Below are 15,187 nucleotides of genomic sequence, written 5' to 3'. Positions count from 1 at the left end.
AACTTTTAAAAACTTTACTCTGAATTTTCCAAAATTTCTACAAATAACACATTTTTTAAATGAAGAAAAATTTAAAAATGAGGATATGTGAAAATGCTCTTAAGGAAAGGTGCTCTCAACATAGAGGTTGAGATGAAGCATGTTTCCTATTTGAAGTTCATGGCTTAATTTTACTAATATATACTGACTACTTATTTAGTGATTCAGTGCTTTCAAATTGCCATAGAAAATTATAGCTGTGCCTATCTTGGCTTTCAAGGTTTTTGTTATGATTGCCTTGATTCTCATTTAACATATATTTCTTTAGCAATTAATTGGAATGGTGGGGAGAAGGACTTATTTTTCAACAGATTAGAATAAAGTGAAAAATAACAATTGCTCAGGGTTTGAAGTCACTGAAACTGTTACTGAGGGATTATGTTGTGACATTTTTACCTAAAGGGGTTATTTTGGAAGAAGACAGTTCTGTGTTTCTTTTTCTTTTTTCCCCGTGATTTTATGTATTTATTATTTTTAATTGAAGGATAGTTGCTTTATAGAATTTTGTTGTTTTCTGCCAAATATCAACATAAATCAGCCATAGGTATACATGTGTCCCCTCTCTTTTGAACCTCTCTCCCACTCCCTCCCTGTCCCACCCCTCTAGGTTGATACAGAGCCCCTGTTTGAGTTCCCTGAGTCACAAAGCAAATTCCCATTGGCTATCTGTTTTACAGATGGTAATGTAAGTTTCCATGTTACTCTCCCGTACATCTTACCCTCTCCTTCCTCCCTCTTGCTCCCCATGTCCATAAGTCTGTTCTCTGTTTCTCATTGCTGCCCTGCAAATAAATTCATTGGTACTATCTTTCTAAATTCCATATAAATGCATTTATATATCATATTTATCTTTCTCTTTCTGATTTAGTGTGTTTGTTTCTCGATGCGAAAGCAGCAGCCTGGAATAGGTTGTTTTATAAGACATGGGGAAAGGGTATAAAAAGTGTGGCTAAAACCAGTGTTAAATTGCCTAGAATATAGTTTTAGGAGGTGTGTTTCTAAAGAAAAGCAATGTCCACATGTGGAGAACTCATTTCTGGAGTGTCTGTATTGAGGAGAGAAATAAGTAATTGCTTGAGTTTTGGATGATGTATGTGATTCTGCAAAACAGAGATCAGCTGAAAAGAAAACATTTGCCTCGGTTAGATGTTTGTGACTTGTTTGGTGAAATTAAACTTGAGAATGTCAAAGAGCTAGTATGGGGACACAATCAAAATTGGAATCCATCCTGTCCTGCTTTCCACCTGTGGGGAGCAGGAATTTGTTCTTGGGACTATGTGCTAGATGATTGCCTTCTAAAGAAGGAGAATATACTGTGAACGCGAGTTTTCTAGAGAGCTTTTAGTTGAGGGAGAGTCTTACTTGAGAAGGACTAAGAGTGGTTTTGTTTTGTTCTTGCATACTTAGTTAATATCACCTGAGCATGTTCAAATGGTCACTGCTTTCTCTGTCCCTTTTAGTTCTTTTTTATTCCTTTAAATTTTTCTTGACTTATCCATTTTCTTACCTAAAATCTGCTGCTTGCTAGCTCCATAAAGGCTAGTCTTAGGTCTGCTGTGTTAACTCTTTCCTGCGTACAAGGACAAAACAGAGTTCAGCATAATTCATATTATTTGCACAGACAGTTTAGGGACAGTAAGCCACTCTTATTATTTAGAGAAACTTTTGTGTCAGTGGAGGAAACTGTTTACCAGTCAAGTTCCCAGATGCCAGCCTTGTAGCCAGTCCTTTGTACAAATTGTTACGCTGAACATCTGCTTTCCTCTCGAGTCTGGAATTTTCATAGTGCTAGCTAAAGAGTGTTTATGAGGTGAGGCTGGCCTTCAGTAAAAACGCTGCTTGCTTAGTAGTGAACCTCCCTGGTAGAGGGACTTTACACATGTTGTCATACTAGTTGCTAAACTAATTAAGGGCATTCTGTAGGACTCCATTGAGAAACCCTTGTAAGTTTGCACCTGGTTTCCTCAAGACTTTGCTTGTTACCTTTTCCATCTGCTGGTTTTGATTTGTATCCTTCTGCTGTTACAAATTGTAGCTGTGAACACAACTACATGCCCCTTCCTCTGAGTCCTCCTAGCAGATCATCAGCGTAGGCATGATTGTTGGGACTGCAGCCCTGTTTCAAAGAGAATATTCAGTGTTAGCATTGAGAAAATTTTTTTAAAGAGAATCTTTTCCAACCCTTGTATTATAGATGAAGAGAATGAGGCTTAGGGATGTCAAGTTATTGTCTCAAAAACCACAAATGGGGGACTTCCCTAGTGGTCCAGTGGTTAAAAATCTGCCTTCCAAAGCAGAGGACATGGGTTCGATCCCTGGTCAGGGAACTGAGATCCCATGTACCCCAGGGCAACTAAGCACGCACACTTCAACAAAGACCCAGCATAGCCAAAAACAAACAAACAAAAACAACAAAAAACCCACAACTGGTTAAGGGGAAATCTGGGACTGGAACTCTCCCACATTGTATCTCAAACCTTTGTGTCACTTTGCTTTTCTTGAATCTATTTTATATTCTTTCAGAGGAACAATGCTTTTAACTTTTCTTAAGTGATTTCTCTCTAAAGTTTCTCAAATTTTTCTGTAATTAATTTTCTGAGATGTATTAACTAAGTGTTTATTTTAGCTCTTTTTTGTTTGTTTTTGGTTTTAAAATGCTTTGATCATATATCCCCTCAAATTTTCAATGTATGAAAATACTTTCCTCTTTCCCTCTGATGTTCTGGATCACTTTATTTGATGTTTGTCTTTCTGTCTCTTGGCTTGAAGTATAATAGCCAAGGTTGTATAGGATATCACAAATACAGATCTTTAAGAAAAAGTTTTTTTAACTGACAAAGCAAAAGACTTTATTGGGAAGGGGCACCCAGGTGGAGAGCAGCAACGTAAGGAAAGCCTGGAGAACTGCTCTGCCACGTGGCTTGCAGTCTCAGGTGTTACGGGTAATAGGGTTAGCTTTCCAAGTTGTCTCCGGCCAGTCACCTTGCTTTGCCCATATTTGGTCTGACTCAGGGTACTTCCTGGTGGCACACTCCATCTTTCAGCCAAGATGGATTCTAGCATGAAGGTTTCTGGGAGGTTAGAGAACATATTATGGGCTGGCATCTCCTTCCTCCTTTCGGCCCTTCCCAAATTCTTCCAGTTGGTTTTCAGCAGCAGCATCATTTTCCTTATTGAGATTTCCTGTTATGAGACAACTCATGCAAGCAGTTATTATTATGCCAAGGTGGGTGGTTTTGGTCAATGGTTCCCTAACATCTTGATTTCTGATTACAAGTGGCTTACTGCCCAGCAGGGGAGAGAATATGTCAGTGTTAAATGATAAATGTGATAAGGGAACTGGGGACCAAATTTTAATGGGCATTCAGACGAGTGGCACTTCTCCAAATAGAGGGGAGAAGGATTGAGTGAATCCTTTTTTTAAAAAAATTCTATTGGAGAGTAGTTGATTTACAACGTTGTGTTAATTTCTGCTATACAGCAAAGTGAATCAGTTATATATACACATATATCCACTCCATAACCATATAGATCGTTATAGAGTATTGAGTAGAGTTTCCAATGGTGTACAGTTGGTCCTTATTAGTTATTTCTTTTATAAATAGTAGTGTGTATATGTCAATCCTAATTTCCCAGTTCATCCCTCCCCTCCACTTCCCCCTGATAACCATAAGTTTGTTTTCTACATCTGTGGTTTTATTTCTCTTTTGTAAATAAGTTCATTTATAGCTTTTTTAAGATTTCACATATAAGCTCTCTGTCATACAATACTTGTCTTTCTCTGTCTGACTTAATGACTATGATGATCTCTGGGTCTGTTCATGTTGTTGCAAATAGCATTATTTCATTTTCTGTTTTTGTGGCTGAGGAATATCCCATGGTATTTATGTACTACATCTTCTTTATCCATTCCTCTGTCGATGGGCATTTAATTGCTTCCATGTCTTGGCTGTTGTAAATGGTGCTGCACTGAACAGTGGGATGCTTGTGTCTTTTTGGATTATGGTTTTCTCTGGATGTATGTCCTGGAGTGGGATTGCTGGATCATATGGTAGTTTCACACATATAGATCTTTTGTGCTTTGTTTTGAATATTTTTCTTGAAGCCCAGAGTGTTAATAACTTTGTTAATGGCAGAAGCACATTAGTCTGCTTTATTTAGGAAAATTCTATGAAAACCATTTTAACTTTTAAATCATAACAAATAGTTTAGCATATACTTTTGACTGAAGAGGAATAGGAAATTTTATTTGTTCTAGAGAATATTTAGCTTGTTCTAGAGTAGAGACTCCTCAGAATTTTTTTCCCATATTTTGTGATTAAATGGAGTGAGGCAATAGAATGGTTGTTGGCATTATTTCTTTCCATTCAAGTCCACCAACTTGAACAACTCCAGAGAGAATCTTTCATGTCCTGTTCTTTATGTGTAACACTTCCTGGAGTTGCGTAGTGCTGTGGCCCAGCTCCCAGAACAGATCAGAGGGCACTGGTGTATTAATGATTAATTTATGATTGAGCAGATGAAGTTTTGAGACCTACTGGTAGATCACAACCCAGTCCTTGGTAAGCTTGCTCTATTGCAATGTACTCTGAGATTGAGGGGAAGAAACTTAAAAAATTTTTCCAACCCTCACCCATCCCTGTTCTTCCCTTCTAGATCACTTCCCTTCTAGTTTCTGCCATGGTATTCTTAACTATTCAGAATGGTTCAGAATGAGCAGAGTTTATATTCCCATGAGTCACTTTAAGTGCTGTCAGTGTCACATACTAATGCTAGAATTCTATATTTGGAAATTTTAGAGTAGAATGGTAACAATAATTATTCCCTCTTGAGAATCTTCTTTGGAAATAGCCAAATGAAGCCTCTTTTCCTTGTTCTATTAACATCATAGAACCTTAGATCTCTTACTGTTCACAGGCATACAAATAATGGGAAATTTTATTCTTTAGCCTTATCTTATCATTTTAGATAGTCCAGCTAGTTGTGACCTATAAGAGAGCGTAAAAGAATAAGATAGGAATTAAAATTTCTACATTTTAATCTGTGTTTTGAGAGAGCTCCCTCTTTTTCATGACTGTATTGGTTTACTGTCTTCTCAACCTAAAGGTATATAATTACAGTGAACTAGGAGAAGTACTGTCTCTGTCCTTAAGATTATGATGATAGACAAAAAGATGTATACAAAAAGCTACACAACAGTATGAAAAAATTATGTAACAATTTTTGAAAATTGAACAATTGAAAAGTGCAATAAAGGCATTGTTTAGGTGTAATAGTGGCATGGAGGAGAGATGAATTGATTTTGATAGAGTCAGAGTAATCTTTTAGAGGTTTTGTTTGATTATTTAAAAAGTCTCCAATTTTCTCTAAAAATGTATATGTGAAGGGTTAAGGAAGGTGGTTTTAGAGGACATTGCTGGTAAAAGGAATATTGTGTACAAAGCATACATATATATATATATATTCACAGATAGCAAATAGCATGGGTAGTGTTTAGGGTGCATGTGGAGGAGTGATAAGAGATGAAACTAGTTTGTTAAGCAGAGAGCCTTATAGGAATAAACATTTTTGGGTGTTATGCTACCAGCAGTAGAGAGCATTGAAGAGTTTTAGGCAAGAGAGTATACTATCAGAATTTCACTTTAGAAAGATGTTTAAAGGCAGGTTGGAGGATTTGGTGAAAATAGACTTGAATTTAGAGGGATTACGACAGTTCAGTTCAGTTCAGTCCAGTCGTGTCCGACTCTTTGCGACCCCATGAATCGCAGCACGCCAGGCCTCCCTGTCCATCACCAGCTCCCGGAGTTCACTCAGACTCAGCGTCCATCGAGTCAGTGATGCCATCCAGCCATCTCATCCTCTGTCGTCCCCTTCTCCTCCTGCCCCCAATCCCTCCCAGCATCCGAGTCTTTTCCAATGAGTCAACTCTTCACATGAGGTGGCCAGAGTACCGGAGTTTCAGCTTTAGCGTCATTCCTTCCAAAGAAATCCCAGGGCTGATCTCCTTCAGAATGGACTGGTTGGATCTCCTTGCAGTCCAAGGGACTGTCAAGAGTCTTCTCCAACACCACAGTTCAAAAGCATCAATTCTTCGGCGCTCAGCTTTCTTCACAGTCCAACTCTCACATCCATACATGACCACTGGAAAAACCATAGCCTTGACTAGACGGACCTTAGTTGGCAAAATAATGTCTCTGCTTTTGAATATGCTATCTAGGTTGGTCATAACTTTCCTCCCAAGGAGTAAGCGTCTTTTAATTTCATGGCTGCAGTCACCATCTCCAGTGATTTTGGAACCCCCCCCCCCCAAAAAAAAATAAATAAAGTCTGACACTCTTTCCACTGTTTCCCCATCCATTTCCTTTGAAGTGATGGGACCAGATGCCGTTACTACAGTAGTTCAGGTGAAAAATGGCAACTCCTTGAACTAAGGCTATGGGTTTAGAGAGGAGAGTGCAATTTGGAAAAAGATTTATGAAGTGGAGTATATATGATTTAGAGAGTGATTTAGAGAAGAAGATTCCTAATATGACTCCCAGGTTTCTGGTTTGGGCAGCTAACTGCGTGGGCCATAGACTATGATCAGGACTTTAGGAAGAGAAACACAGAGATGTCCAGTAGACAGCTTGATGATGTGGATCTAAAATGCAGCAGTGAGCTTTATGGAGAGAAATTTTCGTTTTCAGCATGTAGGAGATAGTGGAAGCCATGACCACGTATTACATGACTGAGAGAGTGTTGTAGAGGGAAAAGAGAAGAGCGAAAGGTCCCAGAGTAGAGTCTTGAGGAAGACCAACAGTTAAAAGTACAGGTGACTAAGGAAGCAGGACTCCTTTGTGCTCTTTGACACTGAAAGGTATCACCATTTGATTTAACTATAGTTTTCTCTTCTCAGGAATGGTAGTGCTATTGGCCTTCCGGTCCCACCTATCACAGCCTTAATCACCCCAGGTCCTGTTCGTCATTGCCAAATTCCTGATTTGCCTGTGGATGGAAGCCTGCTCTTTGAATTTCTCTTTTTCATCTACTTGCTGGTTGCTCTGTTCATTCAGTACATCAACATCTATAAAACAGTGTGGTGGTATCCATATAATCATCCTGCCTCTTGTACTTCATTGGTAAGTCTTAGTAGGCCTCTAAGTTCTTCATGTTACTTAGCCAAGAAACTAGTTGGAAAACTTTCATGTAGAAATTATTTTTCTTGGAATAAAATGTTTTTATATTAAAATGCAGATTACTTTCAGAACGTAATATCATAAAATTGTTAAATATCTGGCTTTGGTCCATAACCAGAGATAGGAAAAAAATATAAAGAAAATGTGGAAAACATTTAAGTAATTTATTATAACAGTATCACAGAAAGGTTTTGATGTTTAGCTTTCTCTACATCTAAAGTGGATGTGATCTGTCCCTGATTAGCAGAAAGAGAAAAGAACATGGGGAAACATAAAGGAGAGTGTTTTCATTTAGACCAGGTTCATATCATTTTGACATGTATCTGCTCCTAACTGTAAGAGAAGCTGTACAATATAGCCCCTTAGCTGAGTTCATCATTAACCATGGATGAAATTGGGTTCCGTTATAAAAGTAAACTAGAGGCAAGAACTAGCTATCTCTGCTGAAGTACATCAAAATATATTGTAGGTTTCTACTGCTCTCTTTCCAGTTTTTAGGAACACTGTGGTAATATTCCAGTTCAGGGTAGTCAGGTGACCTGGTAAGTAAGTGGTTGGCAATGGAAGATTTGGATGGATTATAGAGATGTGCTCTAGGAGAAAGACTATTGTCCTGGTAGCTTATATTGTCTGAGACTTCTAAATGATTAGAAAATCTCCCTGGTCTGGTGAACATAGGAAATGTGGACCAAAATATTCAAGACTATATGAGAAGGGAATAAACAATTTTATTTTAAATATTTGTATCACTTGGTTGCTCCTAAAATTAACCGTTAAGAATTTTCTTTCCATATTGATCATCTCTCGGCTTAATACCAGGTGAAGAAAAGTTTAGTTTCTTTATTTTAAGAATTATAATGATTTAGTGTCAAATAATTGCTTTTTTAAAAATAGGGTTTTGTTTTCTACCTGGATTATGAGTTTATTGAGTATAGGAACCCTACTTCATTCATCCTTCTTTGGCCATGGTGTTACAGAATGAGAAGGTTGGATTAGATGATCTTAAGGCTTCTTCCACTATGTAGTTCTATAATCTAAATACCTGTATTGTAACAGTGACATTGGCAGATACTTATTAATATATTTACTGTGCTATTTTCATAGTTTATTATTATTATTATATAGTGTATTATTATCTCATTTATTCCTTCTAAAAACAAGTAGGTATTATTCTATGATTCCCATTTTATAAGTGAGAAATATGAGACCTAGAGATTATGAAACTGGCTTAAAATCACATGTGATCAAGTGAATACTCAAATCCAGACCTATCTGCTATGCTCTACTCCCTGTATTTATTCTTAATTTACTCCATGAGTACCGTTGGTTAGTTCATTATACTGTTTCCACTTTGACATCCTATGGAAACTTGTCGCTTACTGAATTTTCAGGTTAATCACAGAACTCTTCCCCGTCAACTTCTGACAACTTCCCAGTCAATTTCTGACAAGAGTTCTTGTAAAAGTCCGTTACAAATGTTGCCTTGAAATGAAGGGAGCCAGTGCTCCTGTTATAATTGGGAAGCTGCTGACTCTAGAATTATGCTTACTTTGCTGTGACTCATACCACCAAAAGTGGGTGCCTTTTACCCTGCCCCTCTCCCCACTTCACTCAGTTTATGTGGTGCCTTGTGGCTGGCAGATATTAAATCTAGTAAGTTCAGTTACAAGAAAGTTTGGGCATGTAGTTTTTAGCTTTCCAGTCTCTACAGTAGAGGAAGGGACACTTAAAGGAGAGTGTCATGTGAGCTGGCTAACTTATCTGTCACATATGATCCTTGATCACACAAAGCTTAAAATTTAACTGTGGAACTATAAGTAGCATATGTAGAATAGCAAATAAGAGTTAGCTCATGAATCTGGGGCCTGCATCAGTGAACTGTTAAAGATGAATGGGCTGCCAGAGATCTGATTCCTTGACTGGGACGCTCACCATGGGATTTACATTTCAGCTAGTGATTTGTCTCTTTTAAGCTTTCTTCCATTAGGCATGCCTGACTCAGACGCTTGTCAGATTTACATGTTAGGTTTTCCTTTTTCCTTTTCAAGATCTTAGTAATTATCAGAAAGAAAATGTGGGCACCTGAATATGTAAAATATCATTCTAACTATCAAACAATTATATGAGTTAGTCTTAACCCTAAGAAAAATACAAGCTAGTAGTAATATAGGAAATTATTCAGAATATTCAGGAATGGAGTGCTCTGATTAATCAAATATTCTGGTTTATAAAGGTTAACCAAACGTAAATTACTATTTTTCAATGATTTAGAATATAAATGTGTTTAACAATGAAATACCTTAGGCACTTAAATTTTTTTTATATAAAAAATGTCTTAGATGGACTGGTGATACATATAAATAAGACCCCCAGACATTAGCTAGGGGATGTAGTGAATTTTCTTGCATTATTTTAAAGAAATAGGGTAAGCATGGAGGAGTCTCAAGGGGGAATAAATAATTGTTAGGATGTAAACACTTTCCTGGTGACTCAGACAGTAAAGCGTCTGCCTACAATGCGGGAGACCTGGGTTCTATCCCTGGGTCGGGAAGATCTTCTGGAAAAGGAAATGGCAATCCACTCCAGTACTCTTGCCTGGAAAATCCCATGGATGGAGAAGCCTGGTAGGCTACAGTCCATGGGGTCGCAAAGAATTAGACACGACTGAGCGACTTCACTTTTTTTCTTTCTAAACGCTTAGAGAAAAGGAAATAGTCTGAGAAGCAGTAAGCCATTCATTCTCTTGGTATTCTGACTGCTTTACCTTTAAAATGTATCCCAGATCTGGCAACTCCCAATTGCTGCTGACCCTGTTTGAGTGATCATGTTTTCTCACCTGAATTTAAAGCAATAGCTTCTTTACTGATCTTTCCCCAATACAATATATTTTCCACACAGCAATCAGCATGAGAATGTAAAAATACAAATAGAATCATGGCACCTTTTGCCTAAAACACTCCTATAACTACCCCTTAGGGGAAAAAAAGTAAACTCAGTCTTTATTGCTCATTACCTCATTTGAGCCTTCTTGCTGATTTTGAGACATACCAGGCATATATTTTCCTGCCTTAGAGCTATGTGATTACTTTTTCTTGGCTGGAGTGCTCAGCACCTGATCTTCTCTTGGCTGGTGCGTTTTTGTCATTCAGCTGTCAGCCTAAATGCCGCCTTCAGCCAAATGCTGCCTTCTTAGAGATAACCTTCCTAATCACCAGTTTAAATTGGTTCTACACTTCCCTTCCTAGTCATTACTGTTTTTTTTCTTACCAGCAGCATAATTGTTTGAAATGCTTTTGCTTGTTAGCTTGTTTATTGTTATTGCCTTTCCCTCTTAAGCAAACTGGGTGCCCAGCTCATATTTATTGAATGAGTTGAGAAATTCTGGAAGGAGAACTGTAGAAACTTAGAGACCTTTTGATCATCAAAATTAAAATATATCCTATTTTTTTTTGCCACTAATGACTTTTTATTTTATTATTACAGTTAAATATACAGACTTAGAACTAGAAGGAGCCATACATAGCATCTAGGTAATGCTGTCATTTTACAGGAAGAAGAGATCAACATAAGACATGTTTCAGAATCAAGTTAAGGGAAAAGACTGAATGTGTTGATGTATCAGTGAGTTAGGGAGTTTAGGTTAATAGATGCCCAGTTAGATTAATTTAAGTTTTCTTAAAGAGAGACCAACCACAGTAGCTCTTAGAGACTGGAAATTTAAATTTGACACTCATTATAAGTATGGCATTTTAGATAAATTATTCTTGTCATAATTCTGCAGGTTGGTACTTATTAACCCAAAACTGCAGTCTTTTCCTTTTAATACAGTAAACTTTCAAGAACAGAGAAGATTACATTCCAGATAGTTTAAAATAGTGTTTTAAAAATTAAAGCAACTTGTCATGAAAGAAGGAGAAGGTAGGTAGTCTCTTTAAAGTCTCCCCAATTCCTGTGGTCTGTAAATGTCAGGTGACATAAGAAGACCTTTCGAGGGGCGAGCTTCTTCATGTGGTAGTTACAACTGGATATCCATATTTCTTTCTGATGTAGTTATTTGTTTCTCTTACAGAATTTTCATCTCATTGATTACCACCTGGCAGCATTCATCACAGTGATGCTTGCAAGGAGGCTTGTATGGGCTCTCATCTCAGAGGTAACAGCTCATTCATTGTATTCTATCACTTGTAGCTAGAGCTAGTCACTAGGATGTGTTCAGGTTGAAAATGTGAAGTGTCAAAGTATAATTTAAATGCTGTTATAAATAATTTCTTTACTCTCACATGAACTGTGCCAGTTTTTTTAAAAAGGTTTTCTCATAATATATTCAAAGTTCAAGTGTGATATACTAATTCAGCTGTTAGAAATTCTATTTGTCCAGTAGGAGCTTAATTCTAGCTTCTGAGTCCTTCAGTATAATCTTTCTAATTTTGATAGTTATGGTAAAAATAGGATGGATTTTAGGTAACTGTTACTAGGGAAAGTTGCATCTAAAACAGTGATTCAAGTAACATTCACTTGGAATTATTTATATACTATTTGTGGAGTTGCTAGCAAGAGACATTTGAGTTTATTAAAACTTAGAATTTTTAAAAGACAGCATCCACATTTGCATAGGACTAATCCTGAAGATTAGAACCTAATTAATTAAAAAGACCATGTTAACATTAATATGATCTTTTTATGAAATGGCCATTGTTAAAATAATTTTTTTATACTTGTAAACCCCAGTGAAGAAGATAAATGTGTATTTTAAAATTTATCTTGTGCCCTGTGCTGCTGCTGCTAAGTCACTTCAGTCGTGTCCGACTCTGTGCAGCCCACCAGGCTCCCCTGTCCCTGGGATTCTCCAGGCAAGAACACTGGAGTGGGTTGCCATTTTGTGCCCTATAAATGAATACAAAAACAAAAAATGTTAACTTAGCTAAAATGGCTAATAATTTGTTTTTAGCTGTGAAATTTTGAATAAATCATTGCTATAATCACAGCTAACTTAGGGTCAACTCTTTTCTTCTAAAACATACATGGGAAGTCTGTGTCTGCAGGCTCTGATTTTCAGGACCTTTATTTCTGTGAGCACAGAATAATTGCAGATAATTAAGTCATAATCTGAAAGCTATTTGAAGTTAACTTTAAAATATTGATAGTAAGAGTGCAGGTTTTTCATGGTGGGAAAGGCTATCTATGATTTTTTAATCCCAAGGTCTTTATTTAGGTCATGAAATTAGGTTTTTGCTTTTGGATATTTGAGAAAGTCTCTTCTTTCTTTAGAGAAACTCAGTGGGATTTTATGTTTACATCTGTTAAAAGAGGCAAGGATTGATTTTGTTTCATCTTTTTTGGTTACTTAGAAATGGTGCTTGTGTATGTCAGATTAGTATGTAAACCCTTCTAGTTAGTGTGTAAGCCCTTCATAAATAGAGATTTCTTCTTTGGAGCTACAAGGGCTATACCTTGAAAAACTCTATTGTTTCTTTTACTTAAGAATAGTTTTAACAGCTTTTGCACAACTTCAGAGAGTTTACTGTTGTTTAGTCACTAAGTAGTGTCCAGCTGTTTGTGACCTCATGGATTGCAGCACTCCAGGCTTCCCTGCCCTTCACTATCCCCTGGAGCTTGCTCAAACATGTATCCATTGTGTCGGTCATGCCACCCAACCGTCTCGTCCTCCGTTGCCCCGTCTCCTCTTGCCCTCAGTCTTTCCTGGCATCAGAGTCTTTTTCATTGAGGAGGCTCTTTGCATAAGTTGGCCATAGTATTGGAGGTTTACTTTCTGCATCAGTCCTTCCAATGAATATTTAGGGTTGATTTCCTTTAGGATTGACTGGTTTGTTCTCCTTCCAGTCCATGGGACTCTCAAGAGTCTTCTCCAGGAGCACAGTTCGAAAGCATCAATTCTTTGGCGCTCAGCCTTTTTTATGGTCCAGCTCTCACATCCATGCATTGACCACTGGAAAAACCATAGCTTTGACTATGTGGACCTTTATTAGCAAAGTGATATCTCTGCTTTTTAATACACTATCTAGATTGGTCATAGCTTTCCTTCCAAGGAAAAAAAATTTCATGGGTGAAGTCACCTTCTGCAGTGATTTTGGAGCCCCCCAAAATTAAATCTGTCAGTGCTTCCTCTTTTTCCCCATCTATTTGCCCTGAAGTAATGGGACCAGATGCCAAGATCTTGGTTTTTTGAATGTTGAGTTTTAAGCCAGCCTCTTCACTCTCCTCTTTCACCCTCATCAGGAGGTTCTTTAGTTCCTCTTCACTTTCCGCCATTAGAGTGGTATTATTTGCATATCTGAGGTTGTTGGTCTTCCTCCCGTCAATCTTGATTCCAGCTTGTGCTTCATCTAGCCCAGAATTTTGTATGATGTACTCTGCATAGAAGTTAAATAAGCAAGGTGGCAATATACAGCCTTGACAAGCTCCTTTCTCAGTTTTGAACCAGTCTGTTGTTCCATGTCTGGTTCTAATTGTTGCTTCTTGACCTGCATGCAGGTTTCTCAGGAGACAGGTAAGATGGTCTGGTATTTCCACCTCTAAAGAATTTTCCACAGTTTGTTATGATCCACACGGTTAAAGTCTTCAGAGTAATTGATGAAGCACAAGTAGATGTTTTTCTGGAATTCACTTGCTTTTTCTATGATCCAGTGGATGTTGGCAATTTGATCTCTGGTTCCTCTGCCTTTTCTAAAACCAGCTTGTATATCTGGAAGTTCTCAGTTCATGTACTGTTGAAGCCTAGCTTGAAGGATTTTGAGCATTACCTTGCTAGCATGTGAAACTAACACAATTGTACAGTACTTTGAACATTCTTTGGCATTGCACTTCTTTGAGATTGGAATAAAAACTGACCTTTTCTATTCCTGTGGCCACTGCTAAGTTTTCCAAATATGTTGACATATTGAGTGCAGCACTTTATCAGCATCATCTTTTAGGATTTGAAATCACTCCACTGGAATTCCATCACCTCCACTAGCTTTGTGGTTAAGAGCTTGGACTCTGGAATATGGCAGAAATTATAAATACATTCAGGTTCTGCTGCTGTGGTGACACTAGGCAGAAACAGCCTTTTTGTTGTTGTTAACTAACCCTAAACATTCAAGAGTGGAGGCACTGAAGTAATTCCAGTTGCTTAAATGCCTTCTCTTATCTTTGACACATGAGGTACACTGGCATGAAGTATGTATCGGGAATAATATGCAACTATTTGCCATGCTATTACTGAGAACACGTTGAGCCTACTTCACAGTTTTGAGGCTCAGGCAGTAGTATTAATTAACTGCTTTTATGCTTTTATAAGTAACTACACAAACAGCATATATTGTGTGTATATTATTTATGCTGTGTATTGATAGCATGTTGGGTGAACTAAGAAATGCATACATAGGAGGTACCTGGAAAACTCCTCCTTTTCCATGTGCTATTGACTCCAGACAATTGTTTTTCTGAGTTCTGACATTGCTGTTCCAGAGCTTATAAGAATCTGTCATTTTCCCCTGCATTTCACTCATTCCCTCCTTCCTGGTTTAGTTTGTAAGAAAATGACATTGCAGAGCCTCATGTTTAGACAACTATGGTTTCTTACTATATTTAATCAGTTTTAAAGATTCAAGATTAAAGAAGAGTATTTGAACAGCTGTGATGTGAAGATCTAGAAGTAAGGACCATGCGTTATTTTCATGTTTGCTAAAGTAAAAAAAAACCATCAAACCTTCTATTTATATAGGGATTTGTCAAAGAAGATCTCATTACTTTTTGAAGTTTCCATAATTTACTAAACATAAATTCAGCAAGCATATTGGGGGGAAGATTCAAAGAAAAATAGAAACACTGTTGCTGCTGTTGAGGCTATCGTCTAGTCTGGAGTCAAACTAGTGGCTCACTATTTTTATGTATATAAAAATCACTTGGTGGGTTGTTAAAATACAGGTTCCTTAACTTGTGAGTTTGTTCCCTATACCTGATGATGAAAGCAA

At 37.5% G+C, this 15,187-nt stretch overlaps 1 protein-coding gene across 6 annotated transcripts in view; it reads left to right on the top strand.

Moving 5' to 3' along the window:
- Positions 1 to 15,187, top strand: part of TMEM39A (transmembrane protein 39A) — a 29,151-nt gene that overhangs the window by 2,687 nt on the left and 11,277 nt on the right. For all 6 annotated transcript variants that reach the window (XR_003508630.1, XR_003508629.1, XM_027526812.1 and 3 more), the window contains exons 3-4: positions 6,935 to 7,157; positions 11,284 to 11,367. Coding sequence is in view for 4 of the 6 variants with exons in the window: in XM_027526812.1 (XP_027382613.1) it covers positions 6,935 to 7,157; positions 11,284 to 11,367 (307 nt within the window). In the remaining 2 variants the exon portion in view is untranslated. The remainder of the gene's footprint in view (positions 1 to 6,934; positions 7,158 to 11,283; positions 11,368 to 15,187) is intronic.

This window comes from Bos indicus x Bos taurus, chromosome 1 (genome assembly GCF_003369695.1).
Source record: "Bos indicus x Bos taurus breed Angus x Brahman F1 hybrid chromosome 1, Bos_hybrid_MaternalHap_v2.0, whole genome shotgun sequence".
Lineage (NCBI taxonomy): Eukaryota > Metazoa > Chordata > Mammalia > Artiodactyla > Bovidae > Bos > Bos indicus x Bos taurus.
This window is presented reverse-complemented; position numbering and strand designations above follow the sequence as displayed.